General features: G+C 25.0%; 1 protein-coding gene, 2 long non-coding RNA genes and 1 pseudogene across 3 annotated transcripts; 1 reads left to right on the top strand and 3 right to left on the bottom strand.

Moving 5' to 3' along the window:
• Positions 1–195: 195 nt before the first annotated feature.
• LOC122849754 (carotenoid isomerooxygenase-like) lies at positions 196–5,465 on the bottom strand. The gene is given in 9 exon segments (XM_044148563.1): positions 196–718; positions 977–1,075; positions 1,137–1,607; positions 2,944–3,271; positions 3,273–3,292; positions 3,387–3,531; positions 3,596–3,742; positions 3,803–4,017; positions 5,148–5,465. Coding segments are annotated over 9 exon segments (1,752 nt in total). The 5' UTR covers positions 5,283–5,465; the 3' UTR covers positions 196–526.
• Positions 5,466–8,112: 2,647 nt separating this feature from the next.
• Positions 8,113–12,374, top strand: LOC122849757 (annotated as a pseudogene).
• A 1,167-nt stretch (positions 12,375–13,541) lies between these two features.
• Positions 13,542–16,804, bottom strand: LOC122849792. Its single transcript, XR_006373597.1, has 6 exons — positions 16,074–16,804; positions 15,034–15,220; positions 14,731–14,892; positions 14,566–14,646; positions 14,373–14,486; positions 13,542–13,625 (listed from the first exon to the last, which is right to left on the bottom strand). It is a non-coding gene; the product is annotated as an uncharacterized LOC122849792 (long non-coding RNA).
• A 2,942-nt stretch (positions 16,805–19,746) lies between these two features.
• LOC122849791 lies at positions 19,747–20,623 on the bottom strand. Its single transcript, XR_006373596.1, has 3 exons — positions 20,390–20,623; positions 20,122–20,315; positions 19,747–20,043 (listed from the first exon to the last, which is right to left on the bottom strand). It is a non-coding gene; the product is annotated as an uncharacterized LOC122849791 (long non-coding RNA).
• Between the last annotated feature and the right edge of the window lie 318 nt (positions 20,624–20,941).

Raw genomic sequence — 20,941 nt, 5'->3', positions numbered from 1 at the left:
ATTTAATTTATATATATTTTTTTTTGTCTTTATTTAAATTTTTAAGCTACAATTATTTTATTATTGTAAAAGGAAAATAATTTACATCTCTGGAGCATGTGTCTATATTTCAATTGTGATTGTGACAAAAAAAAAAATATGCCAAAATTTGATACTGTTGTTGTCAATTAGCGATGAATTTAAAAAATTTTAATTATCATAATTTTAAAAATCTTTTATTTAAGTATTTTCAAATTATGTCACAAATAATTTTTGTTTTATTATTATTAAAAATGAGTCTTCCTTAAAAAATATTATAACATTCCATCCATGTATGCAAGATAGATTGTTTCTTTTTTAAATGGTTTTATTTAATTTGATTATTGACTGAGTGTCATTGGCAATGACATTGACTCATTTTTATAAATTTAATTATCCCAATAATGTCATTTGTAAATAAATTGTATCATAAATACCAAAAAGACAAAAAATAACTTATTAAAAACAAGTAGAAAATTTAAATTATGATAATTGTTGTGTTGTTTAATTATTTGGTATCAGTGGAAATTTTATCTGGGGCAAACCATCCATGAAGACACTTTGGAATTGGTCCTGGTGTTGAGAATGTTGATCGTCCAACTTCATCAAGATTTTTAGCATCAAGTATCAACAAACAAACATCAGTCTCTTGCTCTTGACCAAATACACCAGCACATAATATAACACCATCATCTTCATCCTGTTTTGTAAATTATTATCATTAATATAGATTAAATTTTAAAGCTTGATAATATCATGAAGAGATTTATCATTTATCTTTAATTGAAAAATAAAAAAAAAGAGATTAAATAATTGTGTGCTGGTGATCTCAATACAAGTGCTATTATCTTTTTTAATTTAATTTATATAAAAAAACTTAAATTATATTTTAATCTCATGTTTTATATCAGTATTATAAACAATTATGCTTTTTTTTTTTTTTAAAGATAAGATATACCTTGGCATCAGGTCTTGGTACAAATATTGGCTCACTTGGATATAAATTTTTTTCATAAAATATTTTACGTTTTTTAGTTTTAGTATCAACTTTAATTACCTAAAAAAAAAAATTTATATTATTATTAATTAATTAGGTATTTATTTATAAATATACTAACTGCTCCTGGATTTTCAACATCAACATCTGTTGAAATTGCATAAAAATATCTGTATTTTTTGCCCAAATAAGTTTGATTATATCTTGGTGTTTCACATCCTAAATTACATAATAATTCTGGCTTGATAAATACACTACCATTATCAAGTTTATGTGCACTTGATTTTTTTTTTAATACATTATCTGTATTTATTTCTTTATCAGTTGTAAATTTATTATTCATTGGTAATATAAATCTCAATGGTCTTCCTCGAAATAGCTGTGCATAATTTGGATTTTTATGCATATTTTTCATTGCATCAACGTACATACAATCAAGCATATTTGCATCACGATAACAACAAATGTCTATTGTTATTTTATCACTGTTTTTAGATTCATATTGGTTTATAATGTGGAAAAAAAAAAATGCCTCAGCTGTAAATGTCTTAACAATTTTTCCATTTTTACGAGAAATTATATGAAAAAGTGTCTGGAAAAAAATAAAATTAATAATTATTAATTATTTAATAAAATATATAAATTTTTGCTTTTTTTGTACTCGAAAAAGCCACATTTATTTATTTATTTATTTATAATTTTAGTCTAAACAAAAGACTTGAAATAAATGAAAAAAAAAGTCAAAGGTTAATATAACAAAGGAAAATAATTGAATCTAAATTCTAAAAATTTTAGGATAATTAGATTTGAGTATTGTTTAAATTATAAAAGCATAATTTCATCAAATTTCCATTTAGAAATATTTTTTTTATCGAAAATGAGTTGGAGCGAAAAATGATGAATTTTGTCTTGAGAGTAATAAGGGATATAAAATTTAAAAAAAAATAAAAATAATTGAAATTAAATTCTAAAACTTTTAGGATAATTAGATTTAAGTATTGTTTAAATTATAAAAGCATAATTTCATGAAAATTCCATTAAAAAATTTTTTGTTATCACATACGACCTACAGCAAAAAATCCCAAATTTTTTCTGCAAGTAATGGGAGATATAAAATTTAAAAAAAAATAAAAATAATTGAAATTAAATTCTAAAAATTTTAGGATAATTAGATTTGAGTATTGTTTAAATTATAGAAGCATAATTTCATGAAATTTCCATTTAGAAATATTTTTTTTATCGAAAATGAGTTGCAGCGAAAAATTACGAATTTTGTCTTGAACGTAATGGGAGATATAAAATTGAATAAAAAATAAAAATAATTGAAATTAAATTCTAAAACTCTCAGGATAATTAGATTTAGGTATTGTTGAAATAATAGAAGCATAATTTCATGAAAATTCCATTTAAAAATATTTTTTTTATCAAATACGACCTACAGCGAAAAATCCCAAATTTAATATTGAAATTAATGGGAGATATAAAATTAAAAAAAAAATAAAAATAATTGAAATTAAATTCTAAAACTTTCAGGATAATTAGATTTGAGTATTATTTAAATAATAGAAGGATAATTTTATGAAAATTCTATTAAAAAATATTTTTTTTATCGAAAATGAGTTGCAGCGAAAAATTACAAATTTTGTCTTGAACGTAATGGAAGATATAAAATTAAAAAAAAAATAAAAATAATTCAAATAAAATTCTAAAACTCTCAGGATAATTAGATTTAAGTATTGTTTAAATAATAGAAGCATAATTTCATGAAAATTTCATTTAGAAATATTTTTTTTTATCAAATACGACCTACAGCAAAAAATCCCAAATTTGATCTACAAGCCAAGGAAAAAATCGAGTATTTTCATATTATTTTAAAAACAATAACCACTAAAAATAATAAATAATAATTAAAAAATTAATCTACATACATTTTCATCATCATGCCATTTCAAACAAGTTGCAAGTGGTTTATTTTTCAATTGTGCACCAAGCATATTGATCAACGAAATAGCCAATGGTTGTTCAATAATAATAAAAAAATTATCAGTTATACCAAACGTGTGCATGTACGCCGGATTTAATTTCCACCTTGCTGGTATTTTTGATATTATTTTAGCATTATCAAACATTGTTTTACTATTATTATCAATATTTGGAAAATGTACAATAGTATAAACTGGTCCAGATTTATTGTAACCCATGCCAATATTATATACACCACCATCAGGCATAACATGAGGATGAGACGTATGATTTAACATGATCAGTCAAATAAACCTATCAAATAAAACAACAAATTAATTATTTAATTAAACAAATAACTCTTTAAATAATTTGCATTATTTTAAGTTGATTTAAATTAATATTATACCCTGTCTTTAGTCTCCAATGTTTCTGGTGATATTCTATGAGCAAATGGTGTCTCATTAAATGTATAATAATCATCACCAAATGGATAAATTGATATCATTGAATTATCAGTCATATTTTCTTCTGGATCAAATATTGCACTTACACTAAATTTATCAATAAAAATAAATTAATTATTCAATCAAAAACTTGACTTATAAATTATATTACCGTTTAAATATTGTTTGACAAGGATCAGGTACTGATCTTGTACCAAATTCAGTTAAAACAATTCTCTGTGCTTGTTTATTTTTTTTATAAACATTTGTTTGTATAAAACGATTTTGATATGTTATTTTTCCATTATTAATATGAAATCTAAATAATAAAAAATTAAGTTAAGATAGAAAATTAAAATAGCTGGTAAATGATTTTTACCTGTGTAATAGAGCTGAGCTATCAAATAAATGTTCAAATGTATAATCACCAACTTTAAGACAACCTGGACCATTTCTTAATAAACTTCCTTTTATCCAATTTGGAATTTTACCAGTTATTTTACCACTGATTGGTTTAATTGTTTCATTTTCACATGATCTCATCCAAATTGTACTATCAGTATTTGGCCAATAATAATCATCATTATTTTTATTCTGTAATAATTTATTTTCATTTTTAATATCATGCTTTTTATATCTCTGATTTAGATAATGATTTATCACTTGAAACTTTTCACTCGACATTGAATTTAGATTTTTTTTTTTATTATCTTTTTTACTTGATTGGTTTTAATTTTTTATTCGATATTTTTGAATTGTTTGCGTGGAAATTGATTGAGATTTATAATAAAATTAACTAAACAATTTTTTAAATACATATTTTGATTTTATAATAGAGATTTTATGCTTTTTTTTTATTTTGGCAAACGTTTCGTGAACATGTTGCGTCAACAAGTGTATCATAGGCCAACATAGCTTGACATTTTAAAGGCTACGCTTTAATCTTTTTATTAATTTGACATGGCACATATGAAGCCATACACCCTAAATCACGTGGCATAATTTTATTTTTTTTATAATCAATATAATTTTATCACGTGTACAATAATTCTTTGCTAATTAATTCATATATAAAAATATAAAAAAACAATAATTTTAATTTTATTATTAAATTATCTGTAGAATTTATTTTTATTAATTCTATTAAATAACTAAATAATTAAATAAATATATTTTATAAATTAAATTGATGATATAATATTTAAACAGTATTTGACAATAAAATAAAATCAAATTTAAATAAAGAAAAAAATTTATAACCAGAGTATTTTGAATAATTTAAATGCCCGTTTGAATGCGGGCATTTAAATTTCCAAGAAAATTTATAGGTCACCCTTTATTCCAAGAAACAAAATTAGACTAAATATAAAAAAATAAAAACCGGTTTTAAAGGGAAATAAAATGAAAAAAAAAATACGTCCTTATTCCTGGAAATTATTAATCGTAAAATTTATTAAATGAAATTTAAAAAAAATGCATCATTATAAATTAAATAAAAAAAAAATGAAATATACAGAATATTTAATAGAAAAAAATGTAAATAAATATAAATAAGCCGGAAGTTTTAACGAGTTATTTTCAAGGACAAATATTCCAGTTGTAAAAATCATAAAGAATTCATGAATTAATAATAAAATTACTTGTTTTATGAAAAATAAAAAATAATAAATAAATAAAAATAATGTATTTAATATAAATAATAATATTTTAAATAATATTTATACCGAAAAATGGCTGACTGCGTTGTTAAATTTCCACTGACAAGTAGAAAAATTACGTCGTTTAATTAAAGTTCCATAATATTTGCAATTTTTAATATATTTAATATTTTTGTACAAGTAAAATAGATCAATTTTCATGATCAATAATATTTAAAATACCAGAAGATTTAAATGTACATTAAAATAGTAAAAATGAAAAAAAATAAATTCAATTGCAGAGTAATGAGTATGTGTGTTGTACTGTAGAAATAATATCAACACATATCAACTTGTTACAGATTGCAGTGCACTCTGGATCACAGCCAAAATATATTTGGAACTCAAGGCAATTGATACACTTGGCCTTTCACTTTGAATCACGTGTTGATCAACAAATTAAAATAAATACGCGGCTTCATTAAAAATCAATAATAATTATTAAAAAAAAATATATTTTTCTGTATTTTTATTTCGTCGATAATTTATTTAAAATAAATTATCAATCGAAATTTTTATTCTGCATTACCATCAGCACAATTTAAAATTGACCTACCACAAAATAAAAAAAAAATTAATTAACAAAAAATATACACACATGATTGCTTATATTTTAAAAAAATAATTAAAAATTCTTGTTGATAATAATCATCAAATTTTCAAGGTGAAAAAACTTGTTTACAAAATTCCCAACAACTTTTTCCATAAAAATATTTTTTAATAATATAAAAAATTAAAATGAAAAATACAATATTTATATAAAAATTTCTTGAATATGAAATTCATAAATACCCACGTGAGAAAAAAAAAAAAAAAAGTAAATGAATATATAATTAATTTATTTATTATGATACGAAATAATTAATAATAATTTATTTGTGAAAAAAAAAATGTAGATCAATGTTACAATATTTTAAAAAATACATAAATTGACAGATAATAGTTGATTATTATACCCACATTATCAACAAACTGTAAATAGTTGTATCGCACTTTGACCAGAAGATTATAAAAAAAAAAAAAAAAAAATATCAGCAAATTCAGCCAAGTAAGAGATTATAAAGTCACATGTTTTTTTCATTACGTGCATTAGCACAAAAAAAAATAAAATAATAATAAAAGTGATAAAACAAATCTACACGTGACAAACAAAATAAAAAAAAAAAAATCAACAGAATAATAAATAAACAGCAATATTAATAATTTATTATTCAACAAGATATGTAAAATCGAGCATCGACCTCGTTTGATGGTCATTATTTTTTATCCACTATAATTATGTTACTATTTACTATAGAAAAAAAAAAAGCTCCCACATGTTCTGATGAATATTTAAAAATACGTAAACATTATTATCATCACCCACTCATGAAAAATAAAAAAATTAATATTAAAAAATTATCGATCGATTTGTCAATTAATTATCTTGACGTATAAAATTCTTAATAGTTAATAATAACAATAAATTAATAGAAAAAAAAAAAGGTAAATGTTTTAATTAAATTATAAAAATAGAAGTTGTAAATGTGAAAAAAATATCAGCACGCAAACATGATGATTGTAAAAAATAAAAATAATAAAAAATGATTATTATCTAATTGATTAATAATTTTCATTTATTATTTGAGTTAATTTTACATCGTGTGATTATGACCAATAAATCATTGACATGAATGTTTTTTTAAAAAATAGTAAAATGTTAAAATGCATTTTTTAAATATTTTTAATATTAGAAAATTACAAGTATTAAAATAAATAATTTAAACAAGTGTCCTGAGTATTAAATAAGCATAATTAAATTTTTTTAAAAAGGAATATTCCACAATCCTGCGGAGTGTATATCACGCGTTTGTCACGTGTATATTTATTGAGTAAAAGTTTCGAAATCAATACGCACATGAGGTGTTTATGACGTAACATATTTGTTGGGGTCGTCAACAGAGACCTGTGATAGTTATTACTTATAAAAAACACTTGAATTTTAATTAACTAAATAAATGTAATTTTATAAAATTTATCATGTTTTTATATTTTTATTTTTTTATAAAACCAACATTTAAATATTTAATGATACTCATTTTTGTTTATCATAAGATCAATTATTATTGATTACCAATTTACCCTTTAAACATTGCTACATACTATTTTTAAATTTAAAAAAAACGAATGATAAAAAATAAATTGTTTGTTTAAATTGAGTGCAATGAATGAAATGATAAAAAAAAAATATATATATAGATATAAAAGTTTGAACCTCGTGGTGGTGATAATACAATGCGAGTCACTTGACTTAACTGAGACCTAACAATTTAATAAAATGTTGAGTTGATCCAGACCACCCAGACATTTGCATTTAGTATCAACGCAAATAATAAACAATATGCCATTTGTCAATAACAAAAGTTATGAGACATTTTCTACTCCAAGTACTTCAATGTGAGTTTTTTAAAAAAAAAAATTATTTACTATTATTTTATTTAAGCGGAATTTATGTTTTTAATTATTTTAATTTATATATTTGTTTAAACATTATTATGTAATAATTAAAACATTTAAAAAAGTCGTTAAATTATTTTTAAAAAAAATTTTTTTTCACAAGGTTAAACTGTTATTATTAAAACAATGAGAAAAAAACAAAATAAAAATCAACAAGTTTATGTAAAAAAATACTGTTAATGTATATAATAATAAAAAAAAAATTAATGTAAATATAAATGTAATGTAATTTGCAATTTTGTATGATATATAATTTTATATTTTTCATAAATATCATTCACGTAGATTGAACGTGATTATAATGATGAAAAATAACAACAAAGATAAGATATATATATTTTTTTTTAATCCCCTTTTGCATTTAATATAAAATAATAATTTTTTTTTCAATTGACAAATATATATCCTTATAAATAAGATTGATATAATTTTTTTTTCATAATAATAAATCACATCAACAAAAGAAAATATAAATAAAAAAATAATCTTTTGTTTTTCTATCAGCCAAAAATTAATTTTTTATTTTTTGTTTATAAATATAACAAGTGGAAAATTCGAGTTTATTATAGTGATGACGATTATTTTCTTTGACACAGACAAACAGTCGTCAAATTGTAAAAAAAAAAAGAGTCCAACAAGATAGCAGTGTTATTGTACGAATAAAAAAAGTCGAACAGTTTAGCTCTGGCAAGCAACAGCGACAGTAGACTTTTTAAATTTAATCAAACACGTTTCTATCAAAGACAATAAAATTTCCAAGCAATTTTTTAAAAAACCATAAATTATCAATAGCTATTATAAATGTTATAAATAATTTTAAAAACAATTTTTATCTATCGAAAAAAAATAAAATAAAAAAAAAATATTTACAAATGACTCGTGGACGTAAAAAAAAATACCACGTAGAATTAAAATTTATATGGAAATATTATCTCATTCGTTGAAAAGTATATTAAAAAAATATATATTTATTAAAAAATAATATATTAAACAAGTATTTGTTTACCACTTAAAAGTGATAAAAAATAAAATATAAAAATTAAGTTGTAAAAAAAAAATTTTCACTGTGATAAATATTTAAAAATAAACTCAGGAAGCATAAAGAATAATAGTATTTAAATAATACGTTGTTATTATTATTATAAATAATAATAATAATAATTTAGTTTAAATAAATAAATTAAATAAATAAATTGTGTTGGTGTAAATAGCTTTGAATAGCAATGAATGAGTAAGTACATATAAATATGGAAATGATTAATTTCATTGTTAATTATATATTTTATTGAAACATTATTTTTGGCTTGATTTGAAATATTTTTTCTTGTGATAAACAAAGGTCTATTTAATGCATATGATGCAATTATTCTAATAATAAATATCTTCCTGGTGTTGATAGAAAAAAAGTAAATTCAAACAAAAAAAATTTTTTAAAAAAGTGGTAATTTCTGTGGAAAATTTATTTTTAGAATTGTTTATAACAATTATTTATTGTTTAGTTATATTTTTTTTTTTTTTATTTTATTGTTAATGCAAATTTGGACTTTACATATGTGATATTTACAAATTATATATTTCAAATCCAAGTTTGGGTGTGAGCCAAAAATAATAGGAAATAAAAAAATAGTTAAAATTAAATTAAAGATCGTTGTCCTTGTGTGCAATGTCAACGTGTTTATTCAAAATTTTTTTACTTATTATTGGTTGATTAATGAAAAAATATTAATAATATTTATTTGAAATATATATTAAGATAATTGTGTATGCGGATTTTTTTTAAACATCTGTTTATGACTCAGACGATTTAATGAAAAAAAAAAAAAAAATGATGATAACAGTTTATTTACGGATATATTTAATTTCCTTGTATTTTTTTTTTTTGTCGTTTAACATTTTCTTCGTGGTAATTTAAAAAACAGCGAAAACAAAAAATTATAATTATATTGTTGATGTAAAAATGAATGAATTGTTAATTAATTTATTTTTTATAAAAAAATTTGAAAAAAAAAAAATGAAAAATGTTGTTTATTCATAACGGAGCTTTTTTTTTATAATAAAAACACAATATTATGATTATTATTAATTAAAAATTTATTTTTTTTTTATAAAATGTTAATTGAGTTTAAATGAAAAAAAAAAAAAAAAAAGTTTATCCACAGATAAGCTTAATTTTCTTTTTTATTTTTCATATTTTCCTCATTAAAATATTTTTTTTTCAATTCAAAATTTAAAAAAATAGTAGAAATAAATTATCATAATTATTATTAATTAAAAATGAATGAAAAAATATTAAGATTATTATTAATTAAAAATTTATTAATTTGTTTATAAAAAAAATAATTATTATTTACAAATCAGCTAATATTTTCTCTTTCATTTCATAGTTTCCTCACAACTCAATTCTAATTATTATTAAAAATAAAAAAATCCAAATTATTAATTAAAATCTTATCTTGTAAAAAATATAAATTAATTTGATAATAATATAATAATAATATAAAAATTAAAAATTAATAAAAAATATTAAAAAAAAAATTTCAAAGAAAATAAAAAATGAATAATTAAAACAGCCTCATTTTTTTTTGTTTAATTAAAAATAATTATGATTAATAAATTAATTGTTTAATCAACTGTTTAATGTACTGTTATTATAACAACAACAAGTAATATTTGAATGTTTCTAATTGATCTAATCGAAGCTGCATATTAATGAACATAACGATAATAAAAGTAACAATTTAATTCATATATTTACACTTGTCCTTGCACTGTTTATTGACAATAATGATGATTGTCAATTTATCACAATAACTAGACAATAAATAATTGGTTAAAAAAAGTATATTATCATGATAAATGCCAGTCAATTTAATGATCCATCAATTGACTAAAAAATAATGATAATTTTAATTTTTCAAATAGTAAAACATCAGATAAAATGGCTGATTCAAATAGCCTGATAGATCAATTAGCAGTACCTCAAAAAATCCAGCCAATAGTATGGAAAAATGATGATGAAAAAACAGAAATACAAAAAAATTTAGATGACTTAGAACTTGGTGTTGGACCTTCAATAAATGGCAGTGCATTACGACAAGTATTGGCATCATTTGTAGCACAACTTGGCAAGTTTAATTTAATATAAAAAATATAAAAAATTATATCTAAATGTTTTGAATTAATTTCAGGTACCATAAATACTGGTATGGCATTTGGTTTTTCAGCAATAGCATTACCACAATTAGAATCGTTAAACAGTACAATAACAATAAGTAAAGTTCAATCATCATGGGTTGGTAAGTACCACTTGATAATCATCAAAATAAAATATAACAATTAGCAAATAATATAAATTAAATATTTCAGCAAGTATGTCATCAATTGGTACACCAATTGGTTGTGTATTAACTGGTTATATGATGGATAGTCTTGGTAGAAAAAAATCTCTAATTATAACTGAAATACCAGCATTAATTGGTTGGATATTAATAAGTTTTGCAACAAATGTTGAAATGTTATATATTGGAAGATTTTTAGTTGGTTTAGGATCTGGTATGGTTGGTGCACCAGCACGTGTTTATACATCTGAAGTAACACAACCACATTTACGTGGTATGTTAACAGCATTATCATCAGTTGGTGTTTCAACTGGTGTATTACTTGAATATATATTAGGTTCAATTGCAACATGGAATATTGTTGCAGCATTAAGTTCAATAATACCATTTGCTGCATTATTTTTAATGTTTATATATCCTGAATCACCATCATATTTAATATCACGTAGTCGTCCAGATGATGCTAAAAAAGCACTTAAACAATTTCGTTCAAGTAATTATAATCTTGATAAAAGAAATGAATGGACTTATTAAATTTTCACAAAAATAATATTAAACATTTAAGTGGACCACGTGAAATAATAAAAGCAATATTACAACCAAATAATTTAAAACCATTTTGTGTATTATTATTTTTTTAATTTTATGTCAATGGTCTGGTACAAATGCATTGACATTTTATGCTGTACAAATATTTAATAAATCAGGTGTTACAATAAATAGTTATTTGATAACTGTTGTACTTGGTGTTGTTAGACTTCTATCAACAATAATGGCATGTGTACTTTGTCGTAAATGTGGAAGAAGACCATTGACAATGATATCATCAATTGGATGTGGTATATCAATGATTGGATTCAGTGGATATTTGTGGTATTATCAATATTGGAAATTAAATAATATTGAGCCATCATTTACTTGGATGCCAGTGTTATTTATATTTTCTTATACTATTGCTTGTACAATTGGATTTTTAGTTATACCTTGGGTAAGTTGTTCATGCTGTTCATGTTGTTCATGTTGTTGTTTAGGTTTTGCTTGGTTTTTTTTTAATATAATATTTGTTATTTTTTTTCAGGTCATGATTGGTGAAGTTTATCCAGTTCAAGTTAGGGGAATCATGGGAGGATTAACAACTTTTTCAGCACATTCATTTGTCTTTAGTGTTGTTAAAAGTTTTCCATTTTTAATTGATACAATTACTATGCATGGCACATTTTTAATGTTTGGATGTATATCGCTATTTGGAACAATATATTTTTATACATTTTTACCGGAGACTAAAAATAAAACACTCCAAGAAATTGAAGATTATTTTTCCGGTAGAAATTCAAGTTTAAAAACAGGAAGTTTAAAATTTCGTAAAACAATTATTCATGATGATGATGATAAACAAAATCAAGAAGAAGAAATAACAAAAACATAAAATTTATATCAATAATTTTTAAATCATCATAATGAGCTATTTTATTTTTTTTTTGTTGTTGAATGTTTATAAAAAATAATTAATTATTAAGTGTTTAATTTTAAATACAAAATTTTTTTTAAATAAAAATATTTTAGATCTCGTAAAAGTATTTTAATAAATTGAAAAAATAAAAAAAAAAAAAATGATTATTGTAAATAAATTAATTTAACGCGCAAAAATTACTTATTTTTTTAAACAAAAGAAAGATAAATAATTATAAGAAATATGATAAATTTAATAAAAATTATAAATTATAGAAAAATAAAGATGAGAATTTTGTGAATTTGATAAAAATATAAACTTATATCTTTTATTTTTATTAACAAAAATGACCCCGTGTCACCTCGTTTTTTTAATAATTGTTATTTTATAATTCCTTAATAAAAACGAAAACTCCTCCGATGGTTTTCTTGGTCCTGGACCATCAGTAATTGGCATTGGTTATTCAGATGTTGGACAAAATTATGACGGGCCAAATTATCTACCTAATAATTATAATAATTTTGGACCACATCAGAGTGATGGTATATGGGTAACTGGACAAGCACCAATGAACTTTGGTGGTGATTGGATGAATAATAATAAAAAAAATAATTGTATAATTTATTAATTGATCGCTATTGTAAATATTAATTATAATTATTTGACATGATTTATTGCGATCAATAAATTATGAAATAAAAATTCAAGAATTACGAAAAAAAAAAATGTTAATAAATAACAACAAACACCACACTTTTTACAATTTAATTATCAAAGTTTTTTATTTTATTTAAATAATATTAATTCGTTTTAAATAAATTGCTTGTTCACGTTTTTTTTTTTTATTAATTTTATTATTTTTTATTTATTTATTATTTATTAATAAATAACGTGTTTTTGTAAAATAAAAAAAATTATTATATTTTAATTTTTTTTATTTTACGAAAACACGTACAGCGACACGTATGACTTTTTGCGAAAATTTAATCAACCATAGCGTATTGTCCGGCAAATCTGAAACGTCTTGATACATGATTGATAACACTAAGCTTAGAAGTACGCCTCCTACTCCAAAGCACAAAGTTGAATTGACCAAAATAGTATTAAATTTTTCTGCAGTTGACTTTGTTGACTTTGCTTGTGGTTTTGGAACCCGCCTTACTCCACGTGCCTTGTAGCGTGGTGGATGGATCAATTGAAGAACAAATTGTTGTCCATTTTCTTGAAAAAAAAAAAAAAAACAAGCACAATATCATTTAACAAGGTCAGATGCAACAATTAGAAATTTTTGTTCATACAATTATGTTATGAAATTGAAAGGACAATATACTAAATCACCATCAGTTGTACCAACTGGTACATCAAAAAGAACTTATCCTGGTAAACAACACTACATCAACAATATCAACAGCAGCAACAATTGACTGGTAAAAAAACAACAGAAACAATGACACCAACATCATCATCAAATAATAATAGTAATAATACCAACAATAAAAAAACAATGACAGATTCATCAATAACACAAAAAAAATCAAATACAACATCAACAAGTACAAATATCAAATAACACACAATGTAAACAAATAATGCATACAAAAGTTGTATCAGCACGTCCACATCTATGTGTTAAATCAACACCAACTGATGAAGTACAAAAAATATTAGTACCAATACCAGTACCAATTTATATACCATTTCCAGTACATATGTTTTCATTTCCAGTTTCTATACCCATGTACATTCATTCCAACAACTCGTAATAATGCAAAAGGTATATTTAAAGAAATTAAAAAAATACAAAAAAAAATTCTAACAGATCCATTTGAAGCCTTCAAGATGATTCACAAATACTTAATAAAACTTAACACAACAACAACAATTAATAAATTGCACCAAGTGGTCATTTATCTTGCATGAAATAATGACAGATTAAATATACCTATTAAAATAATTTTTTTAATTTACCTGGCCCAAATTCAGCTGGTCCAGGGTGCGTTGAAAGTTGACGAGATGTGGTGTACTTTTTGACAAGGTTAGACTTGTTTGACCCTTCCTCTTTCATCAATTTTTGATGATGAACTAAAAAAATAAAAATATTATATTATTTTCAATTAATGCATTAATAACTGCAGTTAATTTTCATTTGTTCTAAATTTACCTGTCATTGCAGCTGGAACGTTCACAGGGAAATACACCAACCCTCCCAAATTAATTCTTTTCATCATCATAAAGTTGTTGGCTATATATTAAAAAAAATTTAGTTAAAATATTCTTAGTTATTTAACTGTTAAAATTGAAATTAATTTAATATATATCTAATTACCTTTCATTGTTGTATACATCATTGTTAAGGTTATATACCCAATACACAATATCTATGCTGTTGGATTTTTGTGTGTTTGATTTTTGTGTGTAGATGAGTAAGAATTTCTCCACCACATTTTCCCAACAGACATGGGATAAAGGTGAGTTTACATTTCTTGACCTATAGTCGTTAAAAAAAATTGATTTTAATTTTTAATTTTTGATGATAAAATTTATAAAATTGAACATAGTAAATAATATTTAAAGATAGTTAGCAAAAAAAAAAGTTAGAAAAATAAAAAGAGTATGAGCCCTATCTTACCTCGTGTTTTTTTCTTAATATTTTCAGATATAGTTCGTTCATATTTAAAATTGTTAACTTGCAAAAATAATATGTATTTCTTCTTCTTCTTTCATATTAGTTTCTTTAACATTATGAATTTGATGTAAACCCTCTACTGTGATACTTGTTCCAGTCGAGTTTTTATTAATTATCTGCATTTTATTGGCTAAAAGATAAAAAAAATATATTTAATTTAATTCAATTTATTTTTGTTAAACTCTAAAATAATAAATAGCTTATAATTTATATAGTTATAATAATATATATATAGGGGAGATAAGGGGAAAACGGACACCCTAGGAAAATAATTTAAATAGTTAATTTTTTTTGTTAAAAATCATACAAAATCATAAGGAAAATATAAATGGAAACGTATGTAATGAAAAAACAAAAAATGCCTAAAATGGACACCACTAAAAAAATAGCAAAATATATTTAAAATTATATTTTTTTTTTCCTAGATATAGCAATAATTAACTATTTTAAATTAATAATATTGATGAAAGAGTAATGCCTGAGAACAGCTGACATTTTCTTTGTTGAATTTTTATTACCTAATTATTTTCGTAAAATTTAAAAGGTGTCCATTTTACCCCCATGTCCCCTAATATATAGCTATAATAATATATAAAATAATATATATAGTTATAATTATGTAGTTATCATTTATATAATTATAAAGTACCTAAAGTAAATTCTAACAATTTTCGTAATAATGGTGCGTAGATATTTGAAACCAGTTGTTTTTTCATTTTTAAAAATTATAAATTAAAAATTCATAAATAGGTATATGTAGGTAATTTTGATTTCATAAAATATATTAATATAAAAATTTGGTCGACAAAAAAAAAAGGCGATTAAATATAATTATAGAATGACCAAAAAAAAATGAAAGCACAAAATGGCGTCACACCAAGTACAGAAAGCTAACTTTCAACATTTGTCATAAAAAATCCAATTTTTTTCGGTTTGATTTTAATGCACAAGTAAACATTCGAGAAAATAATGAAAAAACTTACCAGTTGTAGTAAATATTACGAATGACGAAATTAGAGATCAATTAGAGCAGTACTTTGTACTATCTAAAAAATCTAAAAAACTTCGCGTTCAATATCCCACCATCGAATTGCATCGAATTTTTGGACTGGTTTTTTCGTTCACAGTTATAGACGTTACAAAATTTTGTAGTGCAAAATAAACCACTATTTAGTTCGTATACTGAGGGTTATTTGCCAAAATTCTAACCATTGAAACTTTAAGCGGTGGTTTCCGACAGAGAGACTCAGACACGTAGACCTAGTGTGATTTGGCTTATGTCGTTGGTTCAAATCCGACAAGAACAAGAAGCCTCGATTCATGGCTTACTTTAATTGCTCAAGTTTTCTGATGGTATCAAGAAGACTAGGTCTCTAGTCTTCTTGGATGGTATGAGATTTATCTGAGTCCAGGTCCACGCTTTGCACACTCGACTACAATAGGGACTGGTTTCCGAGTTCACTGTTCAATGCTCCTGAATGCTCCATGTGCTCCAGTCTCCACTGATACAATCTCCACTCCATGGTACCAGACTATACCAGCTATCACCAGCTATACCAGCCTCCACCCATTGGGCATTGATCCCATCATCGAATTTGTGTACATAGGCTGGTTTTTTCGTCCACAGTTACATGGTGCGTTCTTTCGTCAATTTTTTGTTGGCGCATCATGACCACGCATTTGCGCAGAAGTCAAGAGGAGTTTTCTTTCACGACGGTCGACCGCCAGAAATACCACCTCCACAACTTGCCCCTTCCATTTTTCTCCCTTTCCATGCTCAAACTGGCTTGCGCGAAAACCGTATTTCCAACAAGTCTGCGCGTAGAGCAAGCAGAAAGGGGAAAAAATGTAAGGGTAAAGTGGGAGTAACCGGCTAATGCTCTTCTGTGCTGCGTCGACGAAAAAATTGAAAAACGCTCCTTATGTATTCGCCAACCATTGAAACCTTAAGCTCCCTTAAGCGGTGTCTCCACGCTATAGAAATCTCATGCAAGTTCTTGCAGCGAGATCTATCATCACTAGATAATTACTAGAAATTTGGTGGAAATCAGCCTTAAAATGCCTTGCAAGACTATCACAGCCAATGGGACATGTTCCATTTTTTCGTGCAAGATCTTGTTGTTCCGAGCTAAGGAATTACAGTTGCCAAAGAAATTCTTTTTTAAGCAACATCAATTCCTTAGCTACATCTTTTATTTATTTAATAAATGAATTACATGTATTTATCGGATAAAAAAAAATTGTAGCACGAAGGTTCCACTTTTATTCGTAGGAGGCGCTGGGAACGCAATGTAAGATACCTCGATGTATGAAACCGATGATGTAAGATACGGTATCTTACATGGTATCTTACCTACCCAACACTGGTGAAATCTATATAAAAAAAATTTGACAAGCGCCATCAGCGGCCAAAAAAAGCCCTAAATTGTATAAAATTTGCCCTGTGAATTGGGCTGCTGGAAGGTGAACTCCTATGCCTAGCCAATGCACGGAGTGTCGCTAGAGATAGCAATATATTGAATGGCTTTCCCTCTCACTCACGCATGCGCACATTAAATCTTGTACAGTCAACGTCAAAACAAACTACAGGCGAGCTACTGAATGTTTGGATCTGAGTATTTTTTCTTGAAGCCTATGATTCCCCTTCTATGCGTCCACTAAGTCACACATACATTTGCATACATTTATAAAAAAATAAACGATGTAAACCGAGTGCTGCCGAGACATGGTGATTTTGGCTGATGTCGGCTATCTCAAAGTAAACTCGGCAGCACTCGATTTACATCGTTTATTTTTTTATAAATGTGTGTGTGACTTAGTGGACGCATAGAAGGGGAGTCATAAGCTTTAAGAAAAAATACTCAGATCCAAACATTCAGTAGCTCGCCTGTAGTACTACACGATATAAAAGTTACATTATATTTCAGTACAGTCTTAACCAACTTTAGTTGACGTGACTGTACCGACAAGGACAAAAGCCCATCCATTGAATCTCTCTCTCGGCGACGCTAAGTTCGGCTTCCAGCAGCTTCCAGCAGTCCAATTCACAGGGCAAATTTTTTACAATTTAGGGCTTTTTTTTGCCGGTGATGGCGCTTGTAAAATTTTTTTTATATAGATTTCACATACAAAAGCTCTACAAGCGCCGCCAGTGGAGGAAAAAAGCCCTAAATTGTAATGCCCTGTGAATTGGACTGCAGTTTTACTATATTTCAGTGAATAGCAATGATTGCAGCACCCGTATTCACGGGGCAAAATTGTTCTCATTAGGGCTTTTTTTTTCCGCTGATGGCGCTTGACAAAATTTTTTTTATATAGATTTCATATAGAAAGGCTTCACAAACGCCACCATCGGAAAAAAAACGCCCTAATGAGAACATCCTCTGAATACGGGTGCAGCACCCGTATTCACAGGGCATTACAATTTAGGGCTTGTTTCATCCACCGGTGGCGCTTGTGGAGCTTTTATATGTAAAATCTATATAAAAAAAATTTTATAAGCGCCATCAGTGGCAAAAAGAAGCCCTAAATTGTAAAAAATTTGCCCTGAGAATACGGGTGCAGTGTAAATGCATGCTTCATGCGCAATATGCTTGTGCGCATACATCTAGTGAATTTTAGCCCATTCTTTAATTATTAATTATTAATTAAACTAAGCATTCCTAAATTATGAGAATCATTTCCCAAACGTTCCCAAATCATTCCCAAACGATTCTATATCTCAGTTTTTTATTTTTCATAATCCTGCCAACCAAGTATATGGAGCCCGAATACCCATCACTGGGCCACAAGGCCTTGCACGAAAAACTTGCGTGTGGACACTACGCTTAAATATGAAAAAACAGAAAATATTAAATCCAATTAAATCAATAAATAAAATACCAAATGAATAATCGGTCATCATCATATAAAATAATCAGCAATTAATAACGACTTCAATTCATCTTGAAAAAAAAATAAAAACTCACTAACACGAATTTGACTGTATTGTTAATGTTATGACATCATTAAATAAATTTTTTTTTTCATCTCGATTTTGACAGTAATTGTTTTGGTGAATTATTAACATATGCCGATTTAGCCAACATGACACTCATGATCAGCTTTGAAATATCCAATAGCTGGGGTCCGTTCAGAAAGTCTCATTTTTTCGGATCTTCAAGGTGGTGGCGATTCAACCCAGCAATTAAGATAGACACTGATGTCCGCCATCTTGAAGATCCGAAAAAATGAAACTTTTTGAACAGACCCCTGTCATTTTTGTCGCAAAAATATTTCAACAGTCTTGGATTAATAAAAAAAAAAAACTAGATTACAAAAATTAAATATATTTATCAACAATTAAGTACCAAGAACTGTTCCACTTGTTCGACCATATTTTCCAAATAATCTCTGACCAATTTTGACCATGCTTCTAAAAAATAATATTTTAATAATTATCAGCAACTAAAATTAACCAATTTTAAATATTTATTGATAATTTTAATTTAATTCATTAATATTTATGTGAAAAATTATTAATTCTCTTATTGTCAACTTTATTTTTACCATTCATTTATTGTTAGAAAATTAATAAATTTTCTTTGTCACAACAACAAACCTAAACTCAAAATTTAATTTAATTTTACAATGTATTGGGTACTGTATAAAAAAGTAGAAATAATAATCAAATTTTTATCTTAATATTTTTATTATTTAATTATGATAAATTTTATGTTTTATTGTGATTATTTTATTTCTTTTTTTTTGAATTAGTTTTTTTTTATAATACGAGATGATTATAAACAATAGAATTATAAGAATCAATAATAATAATTAATATATCAAGATTAATTTCAAAGATTAACTTTACAATAAAAAAAAACTAGATTAACTTTGTTTTTTATTATCAATATCATCAGTTTTTAGTTGATTTTTTTTGTATATGGTTCTTTGATCATCATCCATCATCTTCTGTAAAAAAAAGTAATAGGTATATTGTCAGTTATAGGATAATACATTGTCAGTTCTTAAAAAGGTTAATAATTATACTACTTGAATGTACGCGAACGACATAATGCCGACAACTGAAGCCATCATTACAGCCGTCCCAACTAAAATGAAATCACCCACTTTTTTGAGTATAATCTTTTTATTAAAGCGTGCCGCATGGTTCAATTGTCGAAATCTTCCATCTGATTTTTGGAGTCCATTTGGAATCGGTTCCGCAAATTTTTTAATACCAACTAAAACAATTAATAATTGTCAAATTTTATTTTTAAAAATTTTAAATCAACCTGGACAATATTAATAAACTTACACTCTGACAATTTTAGTAATGGCTGACGCAATAGGTTCAACATATTGACTGATATATACTGACTTGACGACTCAGTTCTCAAAAAGACAATGAAGCAGACTGAGAGTAGCAGACTGAAATGGACTGAAAGCAGACAGCAGACAGACTTTTGCTTGTAGTTGTAGATCTATGTTGATCTATGTAAATACAGAGAGAAGACTTCTCTCTGGTAAATATGTAGATATGTAGCAGAGTTTCCAGATTGTTCCAGATGTTTAGGTGTGTTTGGCAGAGCAAAGCGCCACTGACGCGGTACTAAGGGGTCAAATGGGGGCCATTTTTAGTGATCAAAGCGCCAGATTTAAATTTATTTTTATATGAATATCATCACATTATAAAGGAAAAATTTTTCATTATTTTTTATTTTTTTTATATCATCTATTAATTGACATATAATTTTTATTATTATATATTTTGTATAGTTATATCATGAATTAATTAATATACTATTGCATTATACATTATATGTCATACATATGGTGAACAAATATTTATGACAATATCAGCAATTCA

Source organism: Aphidius gifuensis, linkage group LG2 (assembly GCF_014905175.1).
Source record: "Aphidius gifuensis isolate YNYX2018 linkage group LG2, ASM1490517v1, whole genome shotgun sequence".
NCBI classification, from domain to species: Eukaryota; Metazoa; Arthropoda; class Insecta; order Hymenoptera; family Braconidae; genus Aphidius; species Aphidius gifuensis.
The sequence above is the reverse complement of the archived record's forward strand: the minus strand, read 5'-3'. Positions and strand labels throughout refer to the sequence as shown.